The sequence below is a fragment of the Miniopterus natalensis genome, chromosome 9 (assembly GCF_054644295.1).
Source record: "Miniopterus natalensis isolate mMinNat1 chromosome 9, mMinNat1.hap1, whole genome shotgun sequence".
Classification (NCBI taxonomy): domain Eukaryota; kingdom Metazoa; phylum Chordata; class Mammalia; order Chiroptera; family Miniopteridae; genus Miniopterus; species Miniopterus natalensis.
In genome coordinates this window covers 17,376,943-17,396,002 of record NC_142089.1, presented here as the reverse complement: position 1 = coordinate 17,396,002, position 19,060 = coordinate 17,376,943, and the positions used below count along the sequence as shown (strand labels likewise).

The following is a 19,060-nucleotide window of genomic DNA, read 5'->3' as shown; positions in this document are numbered from 1 at the left end:
CAAGCTAGGGAGGGACTGGGGGGGATAGAAGATGTCTGGGGCGTGGGCCCCATCTCTCCCGTGCACTGCGCCCCCAACTGCTTCCTTCTCAGATTCCAAAGAAGGCCTTGAGGCCAGGGAAGACGGCCCGTCCTGCCAGCCCGGGGCAGGGACTCGGAGGCCAGGCACCCGCGCTGACGCAGGCTAGCCTGGCACCACTGCCGGCCCACTCCGCTTCAGCGGGCTGGGGGAGGGGCGGCCAGCCCCTGCAGGGTGAGCTGCCAGCCTGGGGCTTCCTATTTCTGGAGCGGGGGGAGCAGGGGGAGTCACGCCTCGTCACGTGACGCAGGGGCTATTTAAAGCGGCGGCACCGGCAGGCAGCCGCGGGTCCCGGAGTCCTTACACGCTAGCTTTATCGCTTCTTTCTCAGCCTCGGCCAGCCTCACCATGGTGGACGCCTTCGCAGGCACCTGGAAGCTAGTGGAAAGCAAGAATTTCGATGACTACATGAAGTCCATCGGTGAGCAGGGCTCGGGATGCTGGGCAGGGAAGGGGCTGGCCGTGTGCCCGCCGGGCGCAGCGCTCCCGCCCTGGCTGGTACCCTGCACGCCTGCTCCATCCCTCCTGGTCGAGGTTGGGGGGTAAGGGGACGCAGAGAAGGGGGCAGCCTGGGCTAGGGCATGCGAGGCCTGGGAGGGGGCTCTTATGGTCTGAACATGGTGAGAGGGATATCCAGTTAGCAAGGCTCAAGGAGGCAATTGTGCCTGCCGGTCCATGTGGGGTTGAGGTGCTTTTCGGGAAGAGGGGTATATGTTGTGGAGGGTTTGGATAAAAAGAGAGCATTGATCCAAGGTGAGAGGCTAGCTAGGGGAGGAAAAGAACAGGAGCCCAGGTGGTTTAGGAATTGGAAATGGTGAGCACAGAATGGGAATGGTGTGGATAGGGAGTGTACTATGGCCTGCAGAAGGAGGGAATTCCCAGGAGGAGGGATGGGTAACCCCAGTGATGGGATAGGAGAGGTAGGAGCCCACACAGTTAGCAACAAACCCTGCTTCTCCATGTTGGTTTAGGAAAAAGGATTTCCCCTGGAGGATTCCCTTTCTCACCAGCCAGTCTCTGACCTTCTCCTGCAGTGGTGTGTACCAGGTTTTAGGCACTGTCAGTGAGCCTAGTGGTGAGGTGGGACAAGAGGCCCCAACATCAGCTACAACCCAAGGTCTAGCCACTCAGTGGGAGGGGCCCGGTGGAGAAAGCCCTTGGCCTTCCAGGGTGCAGCAATGGGGCTTGGAGCAAGGCCAAGACCTATTAAAGGCGGGTGGTGGGGTCTTTGTTCTAGGAGAGTGTGGTGCTGGGATGCAGAAGTGTAAAAACTCAAAGAATCTTATAGGCGAGGTCCTTGGAGATCCCCATACCTCGCTTAGTTCAACAGATGGGGAATCTGAGACCCAGAGAAAGTAGAAGCTTGTCATAAAAATTCCACAGCAGAGCAGAAAACCTAGATTTCTAGATCTGCAACCCAGATCAGTTCCCATATGGGCCCTGGGGGTGGGAGTGGTTGAAAATACTTATCTAATGATCAACCTCAGCCCTTCCCCTCCTGGTGCTGCCTCTTTGGAGAGTGTGATACCATGACCTGAAATTCCCCCAGCTATGAAGTTATCCTACATCTCCAGGCCGGGACTGGGAAAACTGGAATGTTAATCATAGTCAAGCTACGGACGTTCCATGCCTCCCTCCCAGGGAAGGTGGGCTGGATTTCGGCAGATATTTGAAGAAGGGAGATAGATCCACTTTAGGCACCTCTCACCTCTGTTCCTCTTTCCTGAAATAGGGACCACACTTGTAGGTTCTGAGGCCTGTCTTATCCTGGGCACTATGTCCAGTGAGTCCTGGGCAGCTGGACTGCCCAGGGTTAGTTCCTCCTCTCAAGCCTCCCACAGCAGGCATTCCAGTGGAAAACCTGGTCCCTGAAGTGAGCAGCAACATCCTTACCACCATTGCTCCCTTATTTTGCCCCAGCGTGGACTAGGGGGCTAAGAGTACATCCAATCTACTTTTCTTTTTCAATCCTCACCCAAGGGTAATTTTTTCCATTGCTTTCCAGAGAGTGGAAGGGGGAGGGGGAGAGAAACAGAAACACTGATGTGAGAGAGACACATTGACTCGTTGCCTCCTGCTAGCACCCTGACCGGGGCCGAGATCAAGCCTGAGAGGTATGTGCCCCTGGCTGGAATTGAACCCAGAACCCTTCAGTTCGCAGGCCGATGCTCTAACCACTGGGCAACAGGCTCCGGCCGATCTGCTTTTGTTGTTGTACTGATAGAAAGGCCCTTCCTCAGGTCTCTCAGTAAGTAGCTTCAACTTCACGTCTAAGTAGAATCCACCTCTTCCCAAGTCTCCTAAACCCTGTCGGTCATTTCTTTCTCAGTTTCTCCTGGCTTAGTCCCTCCCTCCCTCTCCAGAGGATTCCTTCCTCAAACACTCCACTCCTCCAGGTAGGTCCTAGGCAAACAGAACTCCCTGTGCAGTGATAAGGCCCAGCTCTCTGCTGCCCAGTGGAACTGGCTTGACTCACTCTGACAGCAGGGGGTGAGACCAAAGTCCCTCACGGGCCAGGCAGGGTGGGCCAGCTACATGATAGCTGCTGAGAATGACTGTGCCCATTGTTTTAGACCAAGGATTCTCCGGAGGCAAAGGCAGTACCAGTGATTGTGGACACACATCACAGGAGGCAGAATGGGCCAGGAATAACACAGTTCTGGAGCCTAGACTCTGACTTTAGGCAAGTTACTTCACTGTCTGAGGCTCTTTTGTAAGTGGGGCTAATAAAACCCACTGTTCAGGGCTGTTAGCATTTAGAGTACACTAACCCATGGAGGGCACGGGGTAAGTACCAAGCTGCCAACAAGCACTATGTAGCCAGGCATGTTGAGGGACTTTACTCACACCTCACCACACTGGGCTGTTCCTGCCTCGCCCCTGCCCTGGAGGACAGCTCAGCATAGGCTGCTGGGTGGCAGAAGGGCCAGGCAGTTATGAGGGGAGGTTGGAGGCAAAAGGACAGATCGCAGGAACACACCTTAGACTTTGCCTAAGAGCTCTTCGTTCAGCACTCTCTTGCAGGACACTGGCACCCAGGAAAGCTATGCATGGGTCAGGAGGGGGCTCCCTATCCAGCCTTAGATTAACAGCCAGGAGACCTGGATTCGAGTCCTGACTGCACTACCACTTTAGGCCTCTTCTAAATCTGTACAGTGAGACAAACACACCCTTTGTCTACCTCCTAGATCTGGGATAAGAGACTTTGAAAATGTCTTGTTGCCATATATGGGGGACAAAAGCACCAGTGCATCTCAGGGTAGAAACTTCCAAAGGTAGACCTCTTATCCCAAGGCCTTGGAAGGCAAAATACACATTTTTTCCTTAGCCTGTGGCCTGAAAGCTGCTCAGGTGCCCTGGAAGGAGCCTGGGCTCCAGCCCGAGAGGCTCTGTAGCTGAGCAGTTAAGTGAGCTCTGCAGTCAAACAATTCAGATTTGTGACCCTGGGCTTCAACTCTATCTCAATTTTTGCATCTGTAAAGTAGAGATAATACATCAACCCTTCAGGAAGACTGGAAGGATTGAATGAGATAACACATGTACAGTTCTTACCACACAGAAAGCACTTAGTAACATTCTAATCTCAGCTCTGCCAAGGGCCTGCTGTGGCATGCCTGTCCCTTAAGTCTCATCTGTCTAATGGGATCATTAGTGTCTCTTCACCACGTATGACTGAATAAAAAAAAATGACCATCCAAGTCTTGTAAAGGTCTCATCCTCTTCTTCCCTCTTTCCCACATCCGGCTTAAGAGCTGTTCATTGAGCTCCTTGTATCCTCTCTCTCTGCTTCAACTCATATTCTTATAACCTTCCCTCTGCCTTCAGGTGTGGGTTTTGCTACCAGGCAGGTGGCCAATATGACCAAGCCTACCACAATCATCGAAATAAATGGAGACACTATCACTATAAAAACACAAAGCACCTTCAAGAACACAGAGGTCAGCTTCAAGCTGGGGGTGGAGTTTGATGAGACAACAGCAGATGACAGGAAGTGCAAGGTGAGTCAAGACGGGGCATGGGATATGGAGGACATCGAGACCCTGAAAGGGAATGAGCTGGTAGTCTTATAGCCATTATTGCAGTGGGGAATTGAAATAAACAAGGGCCATAAAGTCTGTCATGCTGGAATGTTCCAGTGCTATATAAATGCATGTTATTCCTGTCCTCGTTTCCCTCCTCCATTCTTGGGAAGCATCTACCAGTTGCCTCTGGGAGTGGGCAGCAGAGCCAGTTCTTCTGACCTCAGTGTCTACTCCAGCTCTGGCTAGGTGACCTTGGGCATGGCATGCAATAACTCTGGGTTTCTTTCCCCTTCCATAGATGGGGGAGTGGTGTGGCCATGGCTGTTACCTCAAGTGCTTTAGGAATGATGCCCAGAAGTCAGGGCCCTCCACTGAGTTAGAGGTCATCCTGGCCTCCGGCAGCAAGGGAGGCAGCTGGGGACAAGCTGTGAATGAAACCTACTCAGATGCTTCCTCTTCCCCAACTTCTACCTCCTGGGCATGGCCAATGGCCCCAAGGAAGTATTTCTAATGCTGCCAGTCCACAGGCAGGACAGGCTGTGATCTGGATGGGGCATTGTCTTGGGTGTGTTTATAGTGTCTTCCAGCCAAGCCTTTGTCCACATCCTAAGGGCTATCACCCTGCCGTGGCTTTTTCTTGGCAGCTTGCCTCAGGCCTCCCCTGGGCTAGGCATGGAAGACAGAGGACTAAGCGGCTTTGGCCTCTACAGGGTGTCCCTACAGCAGTATCCCTCCACCAGACCCTATCATTCAGCCCCTCAGCTGTTTCCTCTTCCTCACAGCTGCCCCCAGGAAGGACAGGGGAGGGTCTGGTCCTTTCCCTGTGGAGGAAGCCAGAACCCAGCTCAGGATCACCGGAGGCTGGCAACAGAGCTGGGATGGTGCCCAAGGATGGCAGCCTACCTGGAAGGTGGCTGCCCCTACCATGCCTGTACCTCCTTGAACTACCCTACCTTCTTGAGGGGCAAGAATCCCAACTAAACACAACAGTAGTTCTCTGGGATGCCTGGCTAAAAATAATTTGCTGAGTGGGCAAAAACTAAGGGAATGGGAATGAGTAGTAAGGTGGTGGTAAGGACACATAACTTGCCCCCCTCCCCCATCGCCAAACACATGTACACAACCTCAGATTCTCCTACCGCTCTCTGCTCATTCAGGGTCCATTAGCCTGGCCTAGACCCCCAAATTCCTAGAGGAGAGACCTGGGAGAGCTGCCAAGTGAGAACCAGCTGGTGCAGGCTGGTAGCACCTGGAAGACTAAGTGGGCATTTGGCCAGGGCTGTGGAACACTCCAAGGGCACCCAGTCCCAGGACCTGGCAGTGCTGACCACTTTGTCAGCTGAAGGGGTGACATAATGTGGACCAAGAAGAGGGCTAGGAATACAGGGTGGGAAGTCTAATTTTCCAATACCCCCTATCCCCAAGGGTCTTTTAGACATTACATGTGATCACCACTAGGCTGGAGAGTCTCAGGACTCCTCACCAGTCTTTCACAGGAATATAGGTTGGTACATGCCCCTTATATCTTAGGGGCACTGGGGCTATGGCATCACCTAGAGTACGAGATAAATGCCTGTCTTGAACACTGGTGGTACTTCTCAGAGCCAGGCTCTCTGGCTCTACCACACTGCCCGCCTCTTCCTAACTGCCCAGCACCTGAAGGCCCTTCCCCCAGCCAGACAGTAGTGGAGCAGAGGCTGGAGGTGAGCTGGACATCCTGCAGGGAAAGGCTGGAGGTGGGCTGCCTGAGCTCTGGGCCTAGAACCATCATTAGTTTAGGCCAGAGGCTGAGTCCTCTGTGGCCCACTGACCAGACCCCATGCTGTCCCTCAGTTCTGGCTCAGATCACAGCTCAGGCCTCTACCCTGTTTCCACAGTCCACTGTGACACTGGATGGAGGCAAACTTGTCCATGTGCAGAAATGGGACGGGCAAGAAACAACACTTGTGCGAGAACTCACTGATGGAAAACTCATCCTGGTAAGACAAACAACTTTGGAGCCTTGCCTGGCCAGTTACTACTGCTGCCCCTTCAGCCAAGCCTGTTGTAAAGAGTCAAGGTTTTCCCCCGGCAGCACTGAAAGCTGGGACCATGGAGGATGGAGAACAGGTCGGGGTGGTGTTGGGTGGGAATTTTATGTGTAGTGCTTTGGACTTACACCTCAAGCCTAGGTTCAAATCTCAGCTAACAGGCTGTGAGACTTCAGACAAGTCACCTTTAAGTCCAAATGTAAAAAAGGTACTGGTAACACCAACCCCGGAGGGCTGCTCGGAAGTCTGAATGAGGCAGTGGACACAGAGCATCACTGACATGGAGAAGACGGCAGGTGCTCCACAGCCTTAGTTTTCTGTGTTGCTGCCTTGCCTCACCCCATAGAGGTAGATAGCAGGGCCAGATCTGATCCCAAGTCCCTAGGAAAAGGTTCCCACCTCCTATCACAGCATTCCCTTTTCCCTCTCCTCCCTAGGACTAGGCTGCCACATGTAAAGCCTTTGGGCAATAACAGGCTGGTGACCTGTGGGGTACTGACTGAGGGAATAGTCCGTCCTACCTCCTTTCAGCCCTGCCTACTCTCAGTGCTTTTCAAGCCTGGCCTGCAAGTACCTGCATACAGACTGGGTAGGAAGTGACAACTAGGCTGGCAGATCTGTCTGTTTAGGGGCAAACCTGGGGACTTCACTTAGAGAAGGTAGACTTGAGTGAACAGACCCAGGGGCAGAGATAGCAGCTGCCCTTGGTCTCCACCTCCTAATTCCATAGGGCCACAGGTTTTCACTTCCGTGTCTTCACGGCAGACCTTCCTGGGTAGTGTAACCTGCTCACTGCATTCTTGCACTCACACAGAGCAGGGTCCCTGCAGAGTTAAGAATGAGGTGCCCACCTCTGGTAGAAATGTGACATGCAGGACCAAATACTCACTGGGCAATCAGCTATGATGAGACCACAGGCTTGTCTCAACAATGCCAGGCTGGGTAGTGGTGGCTCAGGACTCTGGTCCTGGGACTACCCCAAGTTAGGGAAGGAGAGGAAGCTGGTGGTCTAGCACAGTCTTTCCCTAGAGTCTCTGGATATTTGTATTCACCTATTTGTCTACTACATGCCAGGCACCATCTTAGGCATTAAGGATGAGGGAGAAAAATGGTACAAGGGAAAGAGAAACACTGGGATCTTGACCAACTTACTTCCTCTTTCAAAACTCATTTTCCCAAATCTCTAAAAGAGGGGTTATATGCATAACTTAAAGACCTCTGTTGTAAGTATTAGAAAAAAATATATGTCAAGCACTTGGCACATAGTAGGTAGTCAATAAATGAAGATTAGGATGAAGGCACAGGGCTCTCCCCATCAGAATGGAGTGCTTCCAATATGTTTGTTCCCACACCCCTACCCTAACCTGACTCTCTTTCCTTCCAGACACTCACCCATGGCAGTGCAGTCTGTACTCGCACTTACGAGAAAGAGGCATGACCTGCCCACTGCTTCACTGACTTCTCCTCTGCCAAACCTGATCCTCTGGCTAGCCCTGGACTCAGCACCAGACTGCCTCATTTTTTCCTCTGGCATTTTGTATAAATCCGCCTTGGTTGGGGAAATTCTTCTGGGGTCAAGTGCACCATCCTGGATTCAGTTCCAGTTCCCATTGTGTTTGTTTTTTTAACTGCGTCCCAAGAGTGCTCTGAGGTCAATAAAGCAGAGCCAAGGCCACCCAGTTGCCCTTTTGCCTTTGGTGACATGACTCTGGGAGTCTCAGTTTCAGTATGTCAGAGTGGGCAGTGGGCAGAAATGCACACCTGCCTGAAAGTAACTCAGGAAGAAGCACTGGATGAGACTGAAATGGACAGTCTCGGGGACAGCGGTAGCTGACCACCTTACAGGTACAATAATGTAACAGCTGTACTACACCTTGCCTTTACTTCCTCTCCATGGCCAAATGAGCTAGTCCAACCTGGAATAATCAATCAGTGGCAGGGCTTCCCCAGGCTTGGCTACTGAACTATCACCTCCTCAGGCCCATCTGCATTAAATGCCCTCAGGATGGACAGTTGTTCTCTGTGCAATGCTGTGGTCTCTCTCCAGAATCAGGGATCAGGACAAAGGATCCAGGCTTATTCCATGGAAGTGGGAGAAAATGCCCACTGGCCAAGATGACTGCTGAGCTCCCACCTATGCCCAGGCCATTACTGAGTTATAAATTCTCAGTTGTTCTCTAATCAGCTCAGGGGGAAGAGGTCATCTGAACATTACAGAAGGGAGGGCTTATTAGTGATCTAAGAAGGCTGTGACTTGCTAGTACATATGGCTCTGTATCTCAGCCAGGCCTCTCTCCAAAGTCTAAGGTTACATATTGAATGTCCTTCTGTCAACTCATGTAGACTTGGTGACTTCTAAGTCTGTAAGTTACCTAGAAAGAGGTATTACAGCAATAAGAACTTTCAATAAGTTTAAAACCAAACACATTTCCATTTAGTGCCAGGCATTTAAGCAGAAACCTGAAGTGGAACCAATTGACTCACACAGTAGTAAACACGAAGTAAAGCAATGATCTTGGCTTGAGCTGTCTGGTTCAGTGGTCTGGCAGAATGTCATACACAAGCTCAGTCACTGCATACGATGGTTTTCTGGCTGCAGGCACTGGCTTGTCACTTCTAGCACAGTAGAATCATTAGGGGGAACGGAAAGAGTGAGCACCACTTCTTACCATGTCCTCCCTCAGACTTCCAGGCTCCCTCCATCTGCCCAGTGTTGGATGTAGCAGAGATCACCCACCAATCAGCCCAGGGCAAACCAGCAGGGAGGGGCCACTCACTGTTCTCCAACCACAGCCAGACTCACCTCCACAGCAGTTAACTGTGGCTCTAGCCTGGACTCCTGTGCAGGAATCAGGCTCTGGCAGTGGCAGCTGGAGAGGGTAACAGGACCTCTGCTGAATGGAGGAAGTTGGGTGAATGGATGGATGAGCTGCAGGGATCGCTTGCAAATGGACCAGGAGTGATAAGGAAACAACAACTCATTCAGGCAGATGCTTCTGACATCTAGCTCCCAGACCTGCCCGCGGCATGAAGAGGAAGCCATCTCCCATGGGAGAGAGTCATGGGGTGGGAGGCCATATTCTCACTACTGCGTCTTTCTAGGAACCAGGGCTGCAAGACACAAGGCCCCCGGTCCCTTCTCTCAACGCCCCCCTCTCCCCCGCACCCTCACTCCTTGTGCTTCTTCTTGTGCTTCTTCTTCTTCTTCTTCTTCTTTGCCGCCTTGCTGTCTTTGGATGTGTGCCTTGCCTTCTTGCCTGTGTCACTCTCAGAGTCTGAGCTGTCAGAGTCAGATGACTTCCTGTCTCTATGTTTCTTTTTCTTCTTTTCCTGAAAAGAAAAATTTAAAACTCAACACTGCCTGTGTATATTTGCTTTAAAAAATCATGACATGTAATTACTAGGGGACCACTTAACATTAATTCAAAAGAATATATTAAATCTTCAAGTATTAACAAGAAAAAATGCCCAAAGCAAGTAAAAGGATCAAATCATAATACAGTATGAATTCTAGATTCCAGTGTTTAACATACCATACAATGTGTATGTGTATATATGTACACACAACATATACATATACATACTTACATGTACCTGTATATATTTAAAATACACAGAAAAGGGAAAGCATACAAAGTGGTAACAAGTATTACCTTGGGAATGTACTGAATAGGGAAAGACAGGGGTCTTTCACTTCTTACTTCATATAATTCTGTCCAGTTTATTTTTTTAAACATTACTTTCATTTTTAAAAGCACAAATATTAAAGCTGAAAAGTCCTTAGAGATCACCTAGTCTATCTAGAGAAAGTGCCTCACATGCCCTAGGTCACAGAATAAGAGAATAATAGATTTAGGACTCCTGACTCCCAGTCTGGTTTCTATTAGACTCTGCTGCCAGGATAAATAACTGCTACCAATTAGTAAGGCTCTACCTGCTGCTCTTGAATATTTATCATCTCTAACCTTCACAACAACCTTACAAGATTTTACTGATAAAGAAAAAAAGTTCAGAAAGAACTTTCTCAAAACTACCCACTACACCATGCTGCCAGAGTAATAGCACAAACTCATACAAAGGATGGGAGGCAGGTTCCCAGGCTTCTGTGGGGTGCTCTGGGCAGTTTTTAAGCTTTGCATATAAATCTTCTTGAATTGCAAATGTTTATATTGTCTTAGTAAGGTTTCTAAGAGGAAGAGATTATGGGAAGAGAAAGAAACAGAGCAGAAGAGGGTGAGGCTCCTGCTCCTATAAGCTTTCAACCAGCATCCTGAAAGCTGTGAGATTGCCTGTGATGCACCAAGTCTTAGGAATTGGCTGTGAGAAATGGTGGACAGAACACCAAACCAGACTTGAGCTCTGGCTTTGCCCCTTACCATTCTGTAACCTTGGGCACATTATTCCACCTTTACCACATTTCCTCAAATATAAAACAGAGATAAGAATAGCAGCAAAAAAATGAGGGGGGGGGGGGAGGGGAGAAGTCACATGGCTGCGGTTAAGATTTAATGAGACAGTATCTGTGGCCAGAGAAGTTGAAAGCCACTTGCCCCAGATTGCACAGGCAAGGTTCGGATCTGCATGTAGATCACGGGAGTGGAAACCTGAATTCTCCTCTGTAGCACACAGCCCCTCTTCCTATACAGTGCTGGGAGGCCTCGTGGTACGATGATCAAACAACAATTTTGGAATAAGATAGAAGTAAATTCAAATTCCAACTCTACCACTTACCAGCTATGTGTCTGGAAATAGAGACTTAACTTATTAAACCTTAGGCTTTTTTTCCAGTAAACTGCAAATAATAAATGTTACTTCAAAGGATGCTATGAGTATTAAACAAGATAAGTTCTAACTGTAGTACCTGATACATGGTAGACACTCAGGGGTAACTAGAAGTACTGTATTATTCTCTCATTTCAGAGAACTCCCAGAATGTTCTGACAGTCTGGCTATGTATCTATGGCAGATAAGTCAAAGTTTTGAGAGATTAAACAGAAATTTTTCTTGGAGTCTCCAATGAAGTAGAGAGAGGCCAAGCTTCCTAGGCCCACATTACCAAGCTACAGGAACCATGGCTGGGAGGAGCAGAGAGTTGGCAAATCAATGGTTTAGCTTATGGTACGCACCTTCCTGGGTGGCAAGATCATGAAAGCCCATCACAGACTATATGGCTTGGGACTCTCACCAGGTTCTGCCCCTTAGGTAAGGCAGGGTCCTGGGGAAGCAAACAAGTAAATGCAGAGAGTCTGGCACCTATTCCCCCCAAACCTGGCCCAGCCTGGAAAAATAAATGAGAAAGGAGAATAATAATACTTCCTTACATCCAAGTAGCACTCTAGTTTATCAAGCTTTCTGCATCCCTTATCTTTTTTTCTTTTTAAAATCCTTACCCAAGATATGCTCTCATTGATTCTAGAGAGAGAGGAAGGAGAAGAGGGGGAGGTGAAGAGGGAGAGAAAGAGAGCGAGAGAGAGAGAGAGAAACATCTATGTGAGAGATACATCAATTGTTTGACTCCCCCAATGCACTCCAACCAGGGATCAAACCCACAACCATTTTGGTGTACAGGACAATGCCCCAAACAACTGCATCCCTTATCTTATAATGAAAATCTGGTAAGGTCAAAATTTGGAATTATTAGTCCCATTTTAGAAATAAGAAAACTGCAACTCAGAGAAGTACAGTGAGTCAACCTATACGCCGTGATGAGAATGTGGCACTTTCTTACTCAGAGTTTGGCATCATTTCCACTTTGCTCTCTCTCAAAAATGCAGGCTCAGGAGAAGGAAAGAGAAAAACAAATCACTTGAGAATCCTGACATTCTGGGACGTGTACTCTTACTTAGCAAGGAGGAATAATAGACCTCAAGATTGATGCAAAAGCTTTTCTGCAACCTGAGCAAAGAAAATCTAGTACTCCAGTAGATGGCATCATTTTCACTGCGTGTCTAACCTTGAGCTAGAGAACAAAGAACCATCACTTCAGAAGTTGTGGTTCAAAAGGAAAGTTGAGAGTTGGGGTGGAAGAAGATATACAGCCAGAGGTGAAACTAGCTTCTGGTCCCTCAACTGCACTCAAGGGGGAAGTGGAGAAGATAAAGGGTAAAGAAATGACCCATGGGTGTGAGGCCTTGGCGGACAGGCTAAGAGGGACATGAGCAAGAAGCCACTGCTCAAAATTGCTCTCTAGGACAAGCACATAACCCACCCATTTTCTCTATAGTTCTGAAACAGGATAGCAGCAAACCAGCGTAAGAGAAAAACAAAACCAAAAATTGAGAAAGGGGAATAACTGTGAAAGGGAAATAACAGCAGCTAACATTTCTAGATGCTGAACTAGGCACTTTTCACACATTCCTCATCTAACCTTCACAGCAAATCTATTAAGTGGGCATAATTATCCCTGTATTTTCAGGAAAGAAAATTCTAACTTCAGAGAGGTTGACTGAGATAAAGTGACTTGCCCAAGTGGTAGAACCTGTATTTGATTCAAGCTGGGTCCCAATGTGGGTGTTCTTTTTAGCCCTGTCTAGATGATAGGCAGTACCTAACTTAGTGCTTCCCAACTAAAAGGCACTGATTTGGCCAGAAATCAAGCAAGCAAGGACTTACTATTTTTATTTATTCTTAAGAATTATTGAGAAATCATTATTTTCTTATTCTTGAGAAATGAATGATTATCAAGAGGAAATTTGATTCTCAGGGGTGAGCTTTTGGGAAATAGGATAGAGTAGGATACTCTATCCTACTCTATCCTATTTTTAACTGGTGTGCCACAGAATTTTAGTAATTATGTGTGCCATGAGATGAAAAAGGTTGAAAATTGCTGGGATAGTGGGTGATTCTTGGCTAGAAGTTGCCTATAAGGCATCAATTTACCATAGATTGGAAAAGGTAAGACCAGAAGAAAAAGTTTCATTAATCAACTCAAATATTTACTGAACTTTACTACCTACAAAGCCCTTTAGACACCTGTAGTTACATACAGCGTTGCTTAGGAGATGAGAACATATAGATTTTTTAATAGAATTCAGACAAATAAAGAGTACTATTTGCACTAGTAGTAGATGCAAAGTAAACACACTCATTGAGTGGAGCCTGGCACCATTCCTCCAAACTTAAGCCAACCTCATCAAACAAGGGAAATAACTCCTTATAATCATATAGTACATTTATTCAACAAATATTTATTGGGTACCTTCTATGAGCCAGATATGTCTATTAATTTATTTGTCTTTTATAATAGTTGAATGAGGTCAGAAATTAGGAACCAGGAGCCTTCAAGGAACAATTTATCTAATCAAAGAGAAAGACTAATTAAGATACTAGGCAGTCCATGGAAGTGATGTAAGAAAAGTACAAAAAACATGCCAAGGACACACAAGGGAAAGAAATCAATTATGCCCAAGGAATTTGAGGATGGCTTCATGAAGGATACGTATGTGTTCTGTTCTTGAAGGATGAATATGGTTTTGGCAGGAGGAGTGGTGGATGGTAGTGTTGACGGAAGCAAGGACCTTTCAGCCAAAGGGAAGACAGAATAAGGCAAATGCCTGTGAGATCTTTCAAGAGTGACAATGATCCTGTGTGGCTTATTAACTATGCACTGGATCCCATCCCTTCTCTTCTACTCAACATTGGTCCAGGAATTGTTGCCTCTTTTTTGCATCAATTTTTCCCTCTTTACTGGCTCATTCCCACCAGTAAACAAACAAAAACCCTCTGGAATAATTTTAACCAGTTGTTACCCCACCACTCTACTGAAACAGCTCTTGTCAAAGTTACCCATGACCTTCAAACAGCCAAATCCATGGTAAATTCTTGGGCCTTATTTACCTGATCAGTTACATTCAACACAGTCCATCTTCCTTACAACACATTCCTCACTTCACTTGCACTACACTCTCTCACTTTTCCACCGACTTCCCTGGCTGCTCCTTTTGTCTTCTTTGCTGGTTCATCCTCGTCTCCTAATCTCTAAAAGTGGGAACACTCTGGGGCTCAAATCTTCAAACCCCTTCTCTTCCCTACATTTACTCTCCAGGTGATCTCATATATGAACTTAAATACCACCTATATGACGATGACTCCCAAATTCATGTCTTTTTTTTTAAGTGACGTATAATTGACTTAAAATATTATATTAGTTTCAGATGTATAATATAGTGATTCAATATTTATACATATTACAAAGTGATAACCCTGATAAGTTTAGTTACCTTCTGTCACCATACAAAGTTGTTATACTATTACTGACTATATTCTCTAAATTTATCTCTCCTACTTGAGCTTCTCCTTTAACTCTGAACTATACAATCACCTGCCTACTCTACACTTCCATGTCAAAATCTGATAGGCATCCCAATGCCTATGCCCTGCCCCCTCCTAAACCTACTCCCCTCCAGCTTTCCTTCCCATCTTCATATACAGCAACTCAAACCAAACCCCACTCCCATATTACTTCTGCATTCCTTCTCCTCTTAACTCAAATCTTCCAGTAAGTCATTCTTAGCTGTTCTCTTTCCTACCTCATATTCAATCACTCAACAAGTTCTGTGAGCTCTACCTTCAAAATAGAGCCACACTTCCATTCCCTTCTCACCACCCTCACCACTATTATTCCAGTCTAAGCTACCACCTTCTCCCCTGGATTATTAACATTGGTCATTAACTGTTCCCACCCTTGCTTTCTGACCACCTAGTTTACACATAGCAGCCAAAATAATTCTCTTAAAAGGTAAGTTACAACATGTCATCTCTCTAGTTAAAACTTCTAATGATACCCTGGCTGGTTTGGCTCAGTGGTTAGTGTTGGCCCACGGACTGAAGGGTCCCAGGTTTAATTCTGGCCAAGGGTGCATACCTCAGCTGCAGGCTCGATCCACAGCCCTGGTTGGGGCACATGCAGGAGGCAGCCAATCGATGTGTCTCTCTCACATCGATGTTTCTCTCTCTCCCCCTCACTTCCACTCTCTCTGAAAAACAATGAAAAAAATATCCTCCGGTGAGGATTTAAAAAACAAAAACAAAAAACCTCTAATGACATCCATCTACTCTAAGTGAAAGGTGAAGTCCTCATATTCTCCTAGATGGCCCTGGGCTTCCTCTTACTTCCTCTCTTCTCTTTCACTTCACTCCCGCCACACCGGCCTCCTTACTGTTCCTTAAACATGCCAACTTCACTCTCAACATCCGGCTATTGTACTTGCTGAAGTGCTTTGTCTCCACTTATGAGTAGCTTGCTTTCTCACTTCCTTCAAACATCCACTCAAATGGCACTTCAGGACAAAGGCCTGCCCTTACCACCATATCTAAAATGTCATCACCTATTCCACCTGCCCCCATTCCATTACTCCCTGTCTCTTATAACCAAATTAATTTTCTCCATAAAACTTATCACTACATGACATATTAGTATTATTTTGTATTTTGTTTAGCAGTTTATTGTCTGCGACCCCATTAGAATATAGGTACATGAAGATGGAGATTTTACCTGTTTTGTTCACTATTGTACCTGCTGTGACTAGACAGAGTTTGGCACACAGTAGATGCTCTTTTAATGAGTCAGGTTGGAATATAGTGTGTGTGGGAAGGGACTGTGAGAGATGATGCTGGGAAGTTGGACAGACTGTGAAGAGTCTTAAAGGAACTCAGACTTTATTCCATAGAAGGGGAATCACTGAAGGTTTTTACGCAGACCACACTGGACGACTCTCTGTGCTCAAGCAAAATGGGCCCAGGACTGGCAATCTCTCTCAGATGGGCACCAGAGATTCTCTGGACAACAGGTCAGAGCCAGCATGCAGCCAAGGGATCACATTCCTATTTCTGTTCTTCTATATATAGTTCAGCAGAAAGTAATTATAGTAGCCACATCAAAAGAAGAAAATTATATTCTGGATCAAATATAGCTAGACTTCACTATAATCAGTGGACAGCCTGATCCCCGAGGCACATGCTTCCTCACAATATAGTACTGATTCAGAAAGACCCATGATGGCACATGATAAGTGAGAGGCCAGCAAAGCACAGACCACAGGCTCATGGAAAAATTATCCAGGGCTTCATTACAAAAACCTCTATTCGTATTTTGCCAACTACTTCACATCCCATTTCCATTTGCAAAACAGTTTCTTCTTGTTCTAATTATGCCCAACAAAAATGACTTAAAATTTCAGACAATGGAACAAAAACTGTCATTGTACCAAATTGGTATGTAGAACTAAACCAATGCATACTAGATTTTTGGACAAGGTCATGCATTCAACACATGCATACTTGATCAAAAGAATTGGGAGATAAAAAGAGTTGAGGAGCTCAGGCTAGAATTTCTCTTACTCCTGCCCCTGCTCCCTTCATTATTACTTACCAGCAGCAGGAGTCAGTCCCCATTACTCTCCAAACTGAGGGCAGGTCTCACTGAGTAATGGAACCTGAGGAGCTATAGATAGAGATTATGGAGCCTATCTATTCAAAGGCAGCTAGTGCATGCCTATTATGTGCCAGGCATTATTTGGAACAGGTGACATCCTTTCCTTATCCTGGGCTATTGGCTGGTTCCCCAACATGTCTAGCACCTTCTCCTGCCTTAGAGGCTTTACATTAGGCATTCTCTTTCACCAGACTGCAGAAAGAAGTGGGGCAATGAAGCAGTCATGTGAAGAAGCAGAGATGAGAACCCAATATTCTGTTCCTTTCTGATTCCAGTTCCAGCCATACTTCACTTCCTATCATTGGATTTCTATGAGATCTAATAATCCCCTTGGAGTATCTGTCCTTTGCCACCAGATATACTTTAACTGCTTATCATTCCCCTTGTGCTGTTAGCTGCTTGAGTATAGGTGCTATGTATGACTTTTATTTCACTGTAAGTGAGTTGTCCCTCATATATGCCTTCCACACACTAGGCATTACTGCTACCCACAATCCTATTCAGCAACACGGACTACGGAAGGCATTTCCCTTCAGATGAACCTCCTCGGTTCTACATTTGGCTGCCAGAGTCAACCTGTGCTGGAACAGGTATCAAATCTACCACTTTTACACACTCCAAAACATCCATTTCAGGTAGGAGTTTTTACTGATAAGGAAAGGCAACCTCCTGTTGGAATCAGATTTAAAGGGTAAAATGAAACAGAAAGGAGGCCTAGAATCTTGATTTACAGTTTTGAACAGAAATAGATCAAAAGATAACATCAAATGTTTGCTGAGGGTAGCTGCTGACAGGGCAAAAACTAGCAAAAAAAGGTTCCCTATGAGTCCTAACAACTCAAGCACCTAACACAATGCAAAACAGACCCATGTAAGGTACTCAATACATATTTGTTGAGTAAATAAATAATCAAGAGCTAAATGAATTAATGGATGAAGTGTGGTATACAGAAAAGAATATTGGGTTAGTAATCCCAATACTAAAGACCTGGGTTCCTATTTCAGCACCGTCTCTTATAGTTGTGTGACTTTAAGCGAGAGACATTTCTCTTAATCTCTATTTTCCTAATATGTAAAATTGTGGGATAACAATACCTACTCTGACTACCTCATAGAAATGTATGAGGATAAAACAAAAATATGAAAATATTTTATAAACTGTAAGTGCTAAACAGATATAAGGCATAAAAGATAAGGGATTAACAATGAGGTAAAAAGATAATGATGCTAGATGATATCTTGGGAGAGACAGTGAACATCAAAGGGGAAGTATTTTTGTTTTTATTTTAAATATATCTTTATTGATTTCAGAGAGAGGAGAGGGAGAGAGAGAGAAACATCAATGATGAGGGAGCCATTGATTGGCTGCCTCCTGCACACCCCCTACTGGGGACCGAGCCTGCAACCCGGGCATATACCCTGACCTGGAACTGAACTTTGATCTCCTGGATCATACGTTGATGCTCAACTGCTGAGCCACACTGGCCGGGCAAGGGGGAAGTTTTAATGATTTCAAATCCCTAGATCACTTTTTTTTTAAATAATTTTTTTTAATTTTTTTTTTTTTTAATTGATTTCAGAGAGAGGAAGGGAGAGAAAGAGAGAGATAGGAACATCGAGGATGAGAGAGTCGAGAGTCGTTGATCAGCTGCCTCATGCACACCCCCTACTGGGGGGTCAAGCCCACAACCCAGGCATGTGCCTTGACCTGGAGTCAAACTGTGACCTCCTGGTTCATAGGTTGATGCTCAACCACTGAGCCATGTTGGTCAGGCTAGAACACTTTTTAAACAAAGCAGACTCATAAGTTAGAAGTTCATAAAATCTAGCTCTACTTTTAAAAAAGTAAAATTATCTGTTTGCAGACATGATCCTATATGCAGAAAATCCTAAAGATTCTACACAAAAAAACCTGTTAGAACTAATAAATGAGTTCAGCAAAGTTGCAGGATACAAAATCAACAACACTCCCCAAATCAGTTGCATTTCTATAAACTAACAATGAACAATCCAAAAAGGAAATTAAGAAAACAATTCCAACCCTGGCCGGCATGTGCCAGTGGTTAGCACACTGGCCAGCCCACCAAAGAATCACAGGTTTGATTCCCTGTCAAGAGCACGTACCTAGGTTTTGGGTTTGCTCATGCCCCCCCCAGTTGGGGTGCATGCAAAAGGCAGCCAGTAGCAACCAGACAATGTGTCTCTCTCACATCGATATTTTTCTCTCTCTCTTCCCATCCCTTCCTCCCTTCCACTCTCTCTGAAAAGCAATGGAAAAAATATCCTCAGGTGAGGATTAAAAAAACCAATACAATTCCATTTACAATGGCATCAAAAAGAATAAAATACTTAGGAATAAACTTAACTAAGGAGGCAAAAAGACTTGTACTCTGAAAACTACAAAATGCTACTGAAAGAAATTAAGACAATACAAATAAATGAAAGAGAAACATTTGTATTCATGGATTGGTTAAGATGTCAATGCACAAAGCAAATCAA

The 19,060-nt window shown here is 46.0% G+C and overlaps 2 protein-coding genes across 4 annotated transcripts in view; one reads left to right on the top strand and one right to left on the bottom strand.

The window, feature by feature from the left end:
* Positions 1-373: 373 nt before the first annotated feature.
* Positions 374-7,805, top strand: FABP3 (fatty acid binding protein 3). The gene is made up of 4 exons (XM_016217346.2): positions 374-499; positions 3,904-4,076; positions 5,978-6,079; positions 7,515-7,805. Exons 1-4 carry the CDS (start codon positions 427-429, stop codon positions 7,566-7,568), a joined length of 402 nt encoding a protein of 133 aa, XP_016072832.1. The 5' UTR covers positions 374-426; the 3' UTR covers positions 7,569-7,805.
* A 1,404-nt stretch (positions 7,806-9,209) lies between these two features.
* The window catches only part of ZCCHC17 (zinc finger CCHC-type containing 17), a 31,741-nt gene continuing 21,890 nt past the window's right edge, over positions 9,210-19,060 (bottom strand). For 2 of the 3 annotated variants that reach the window (XM_016217327.2, XM_016217335.2), the window contains one exon: positions 9,211-9,460. In XM_016217327.2, the coding sequence (XP_016072813.1) occupies positions 9,299-9,460 (162 nt within the window). In that variant the 3' untranslated portion in view covers positions 9,211-9,298. Of the gene's footprint in view, positions 9,461-19,060 lie in introns of all 3 variants that reach the window. The other variant, XM_016217320.2, reaches the window with a different exon arrangement.

What these genes read in the sequence shown, in the direction of transcription:
- FABP3 (XM_016217346.2), top strand. Translation starts at nt 427, where the DNA reads ATGGTGGACGCCTTCGCAGGCACCTGGAAGCTAGTGGAAAGCAAGAAT. An exon ending in TGACTACATGAAGTCCATCG is followed by an intron (nt 500 to 3,903) that starts GTGAGCAGGGCT and finishes CTCTGCCTTCAG; the next exon opens with GTGTGGGTTTTGCTACCAGG. An exon ending in CTGATGGAAAACTCATCCTG is followed by an intron (nt 6,080 to 7,514) that starts GTAAGACAAACA and finishes CTTTCCTTCCAG; the next exon opens with ACACTCACCCATGGCAGTGC.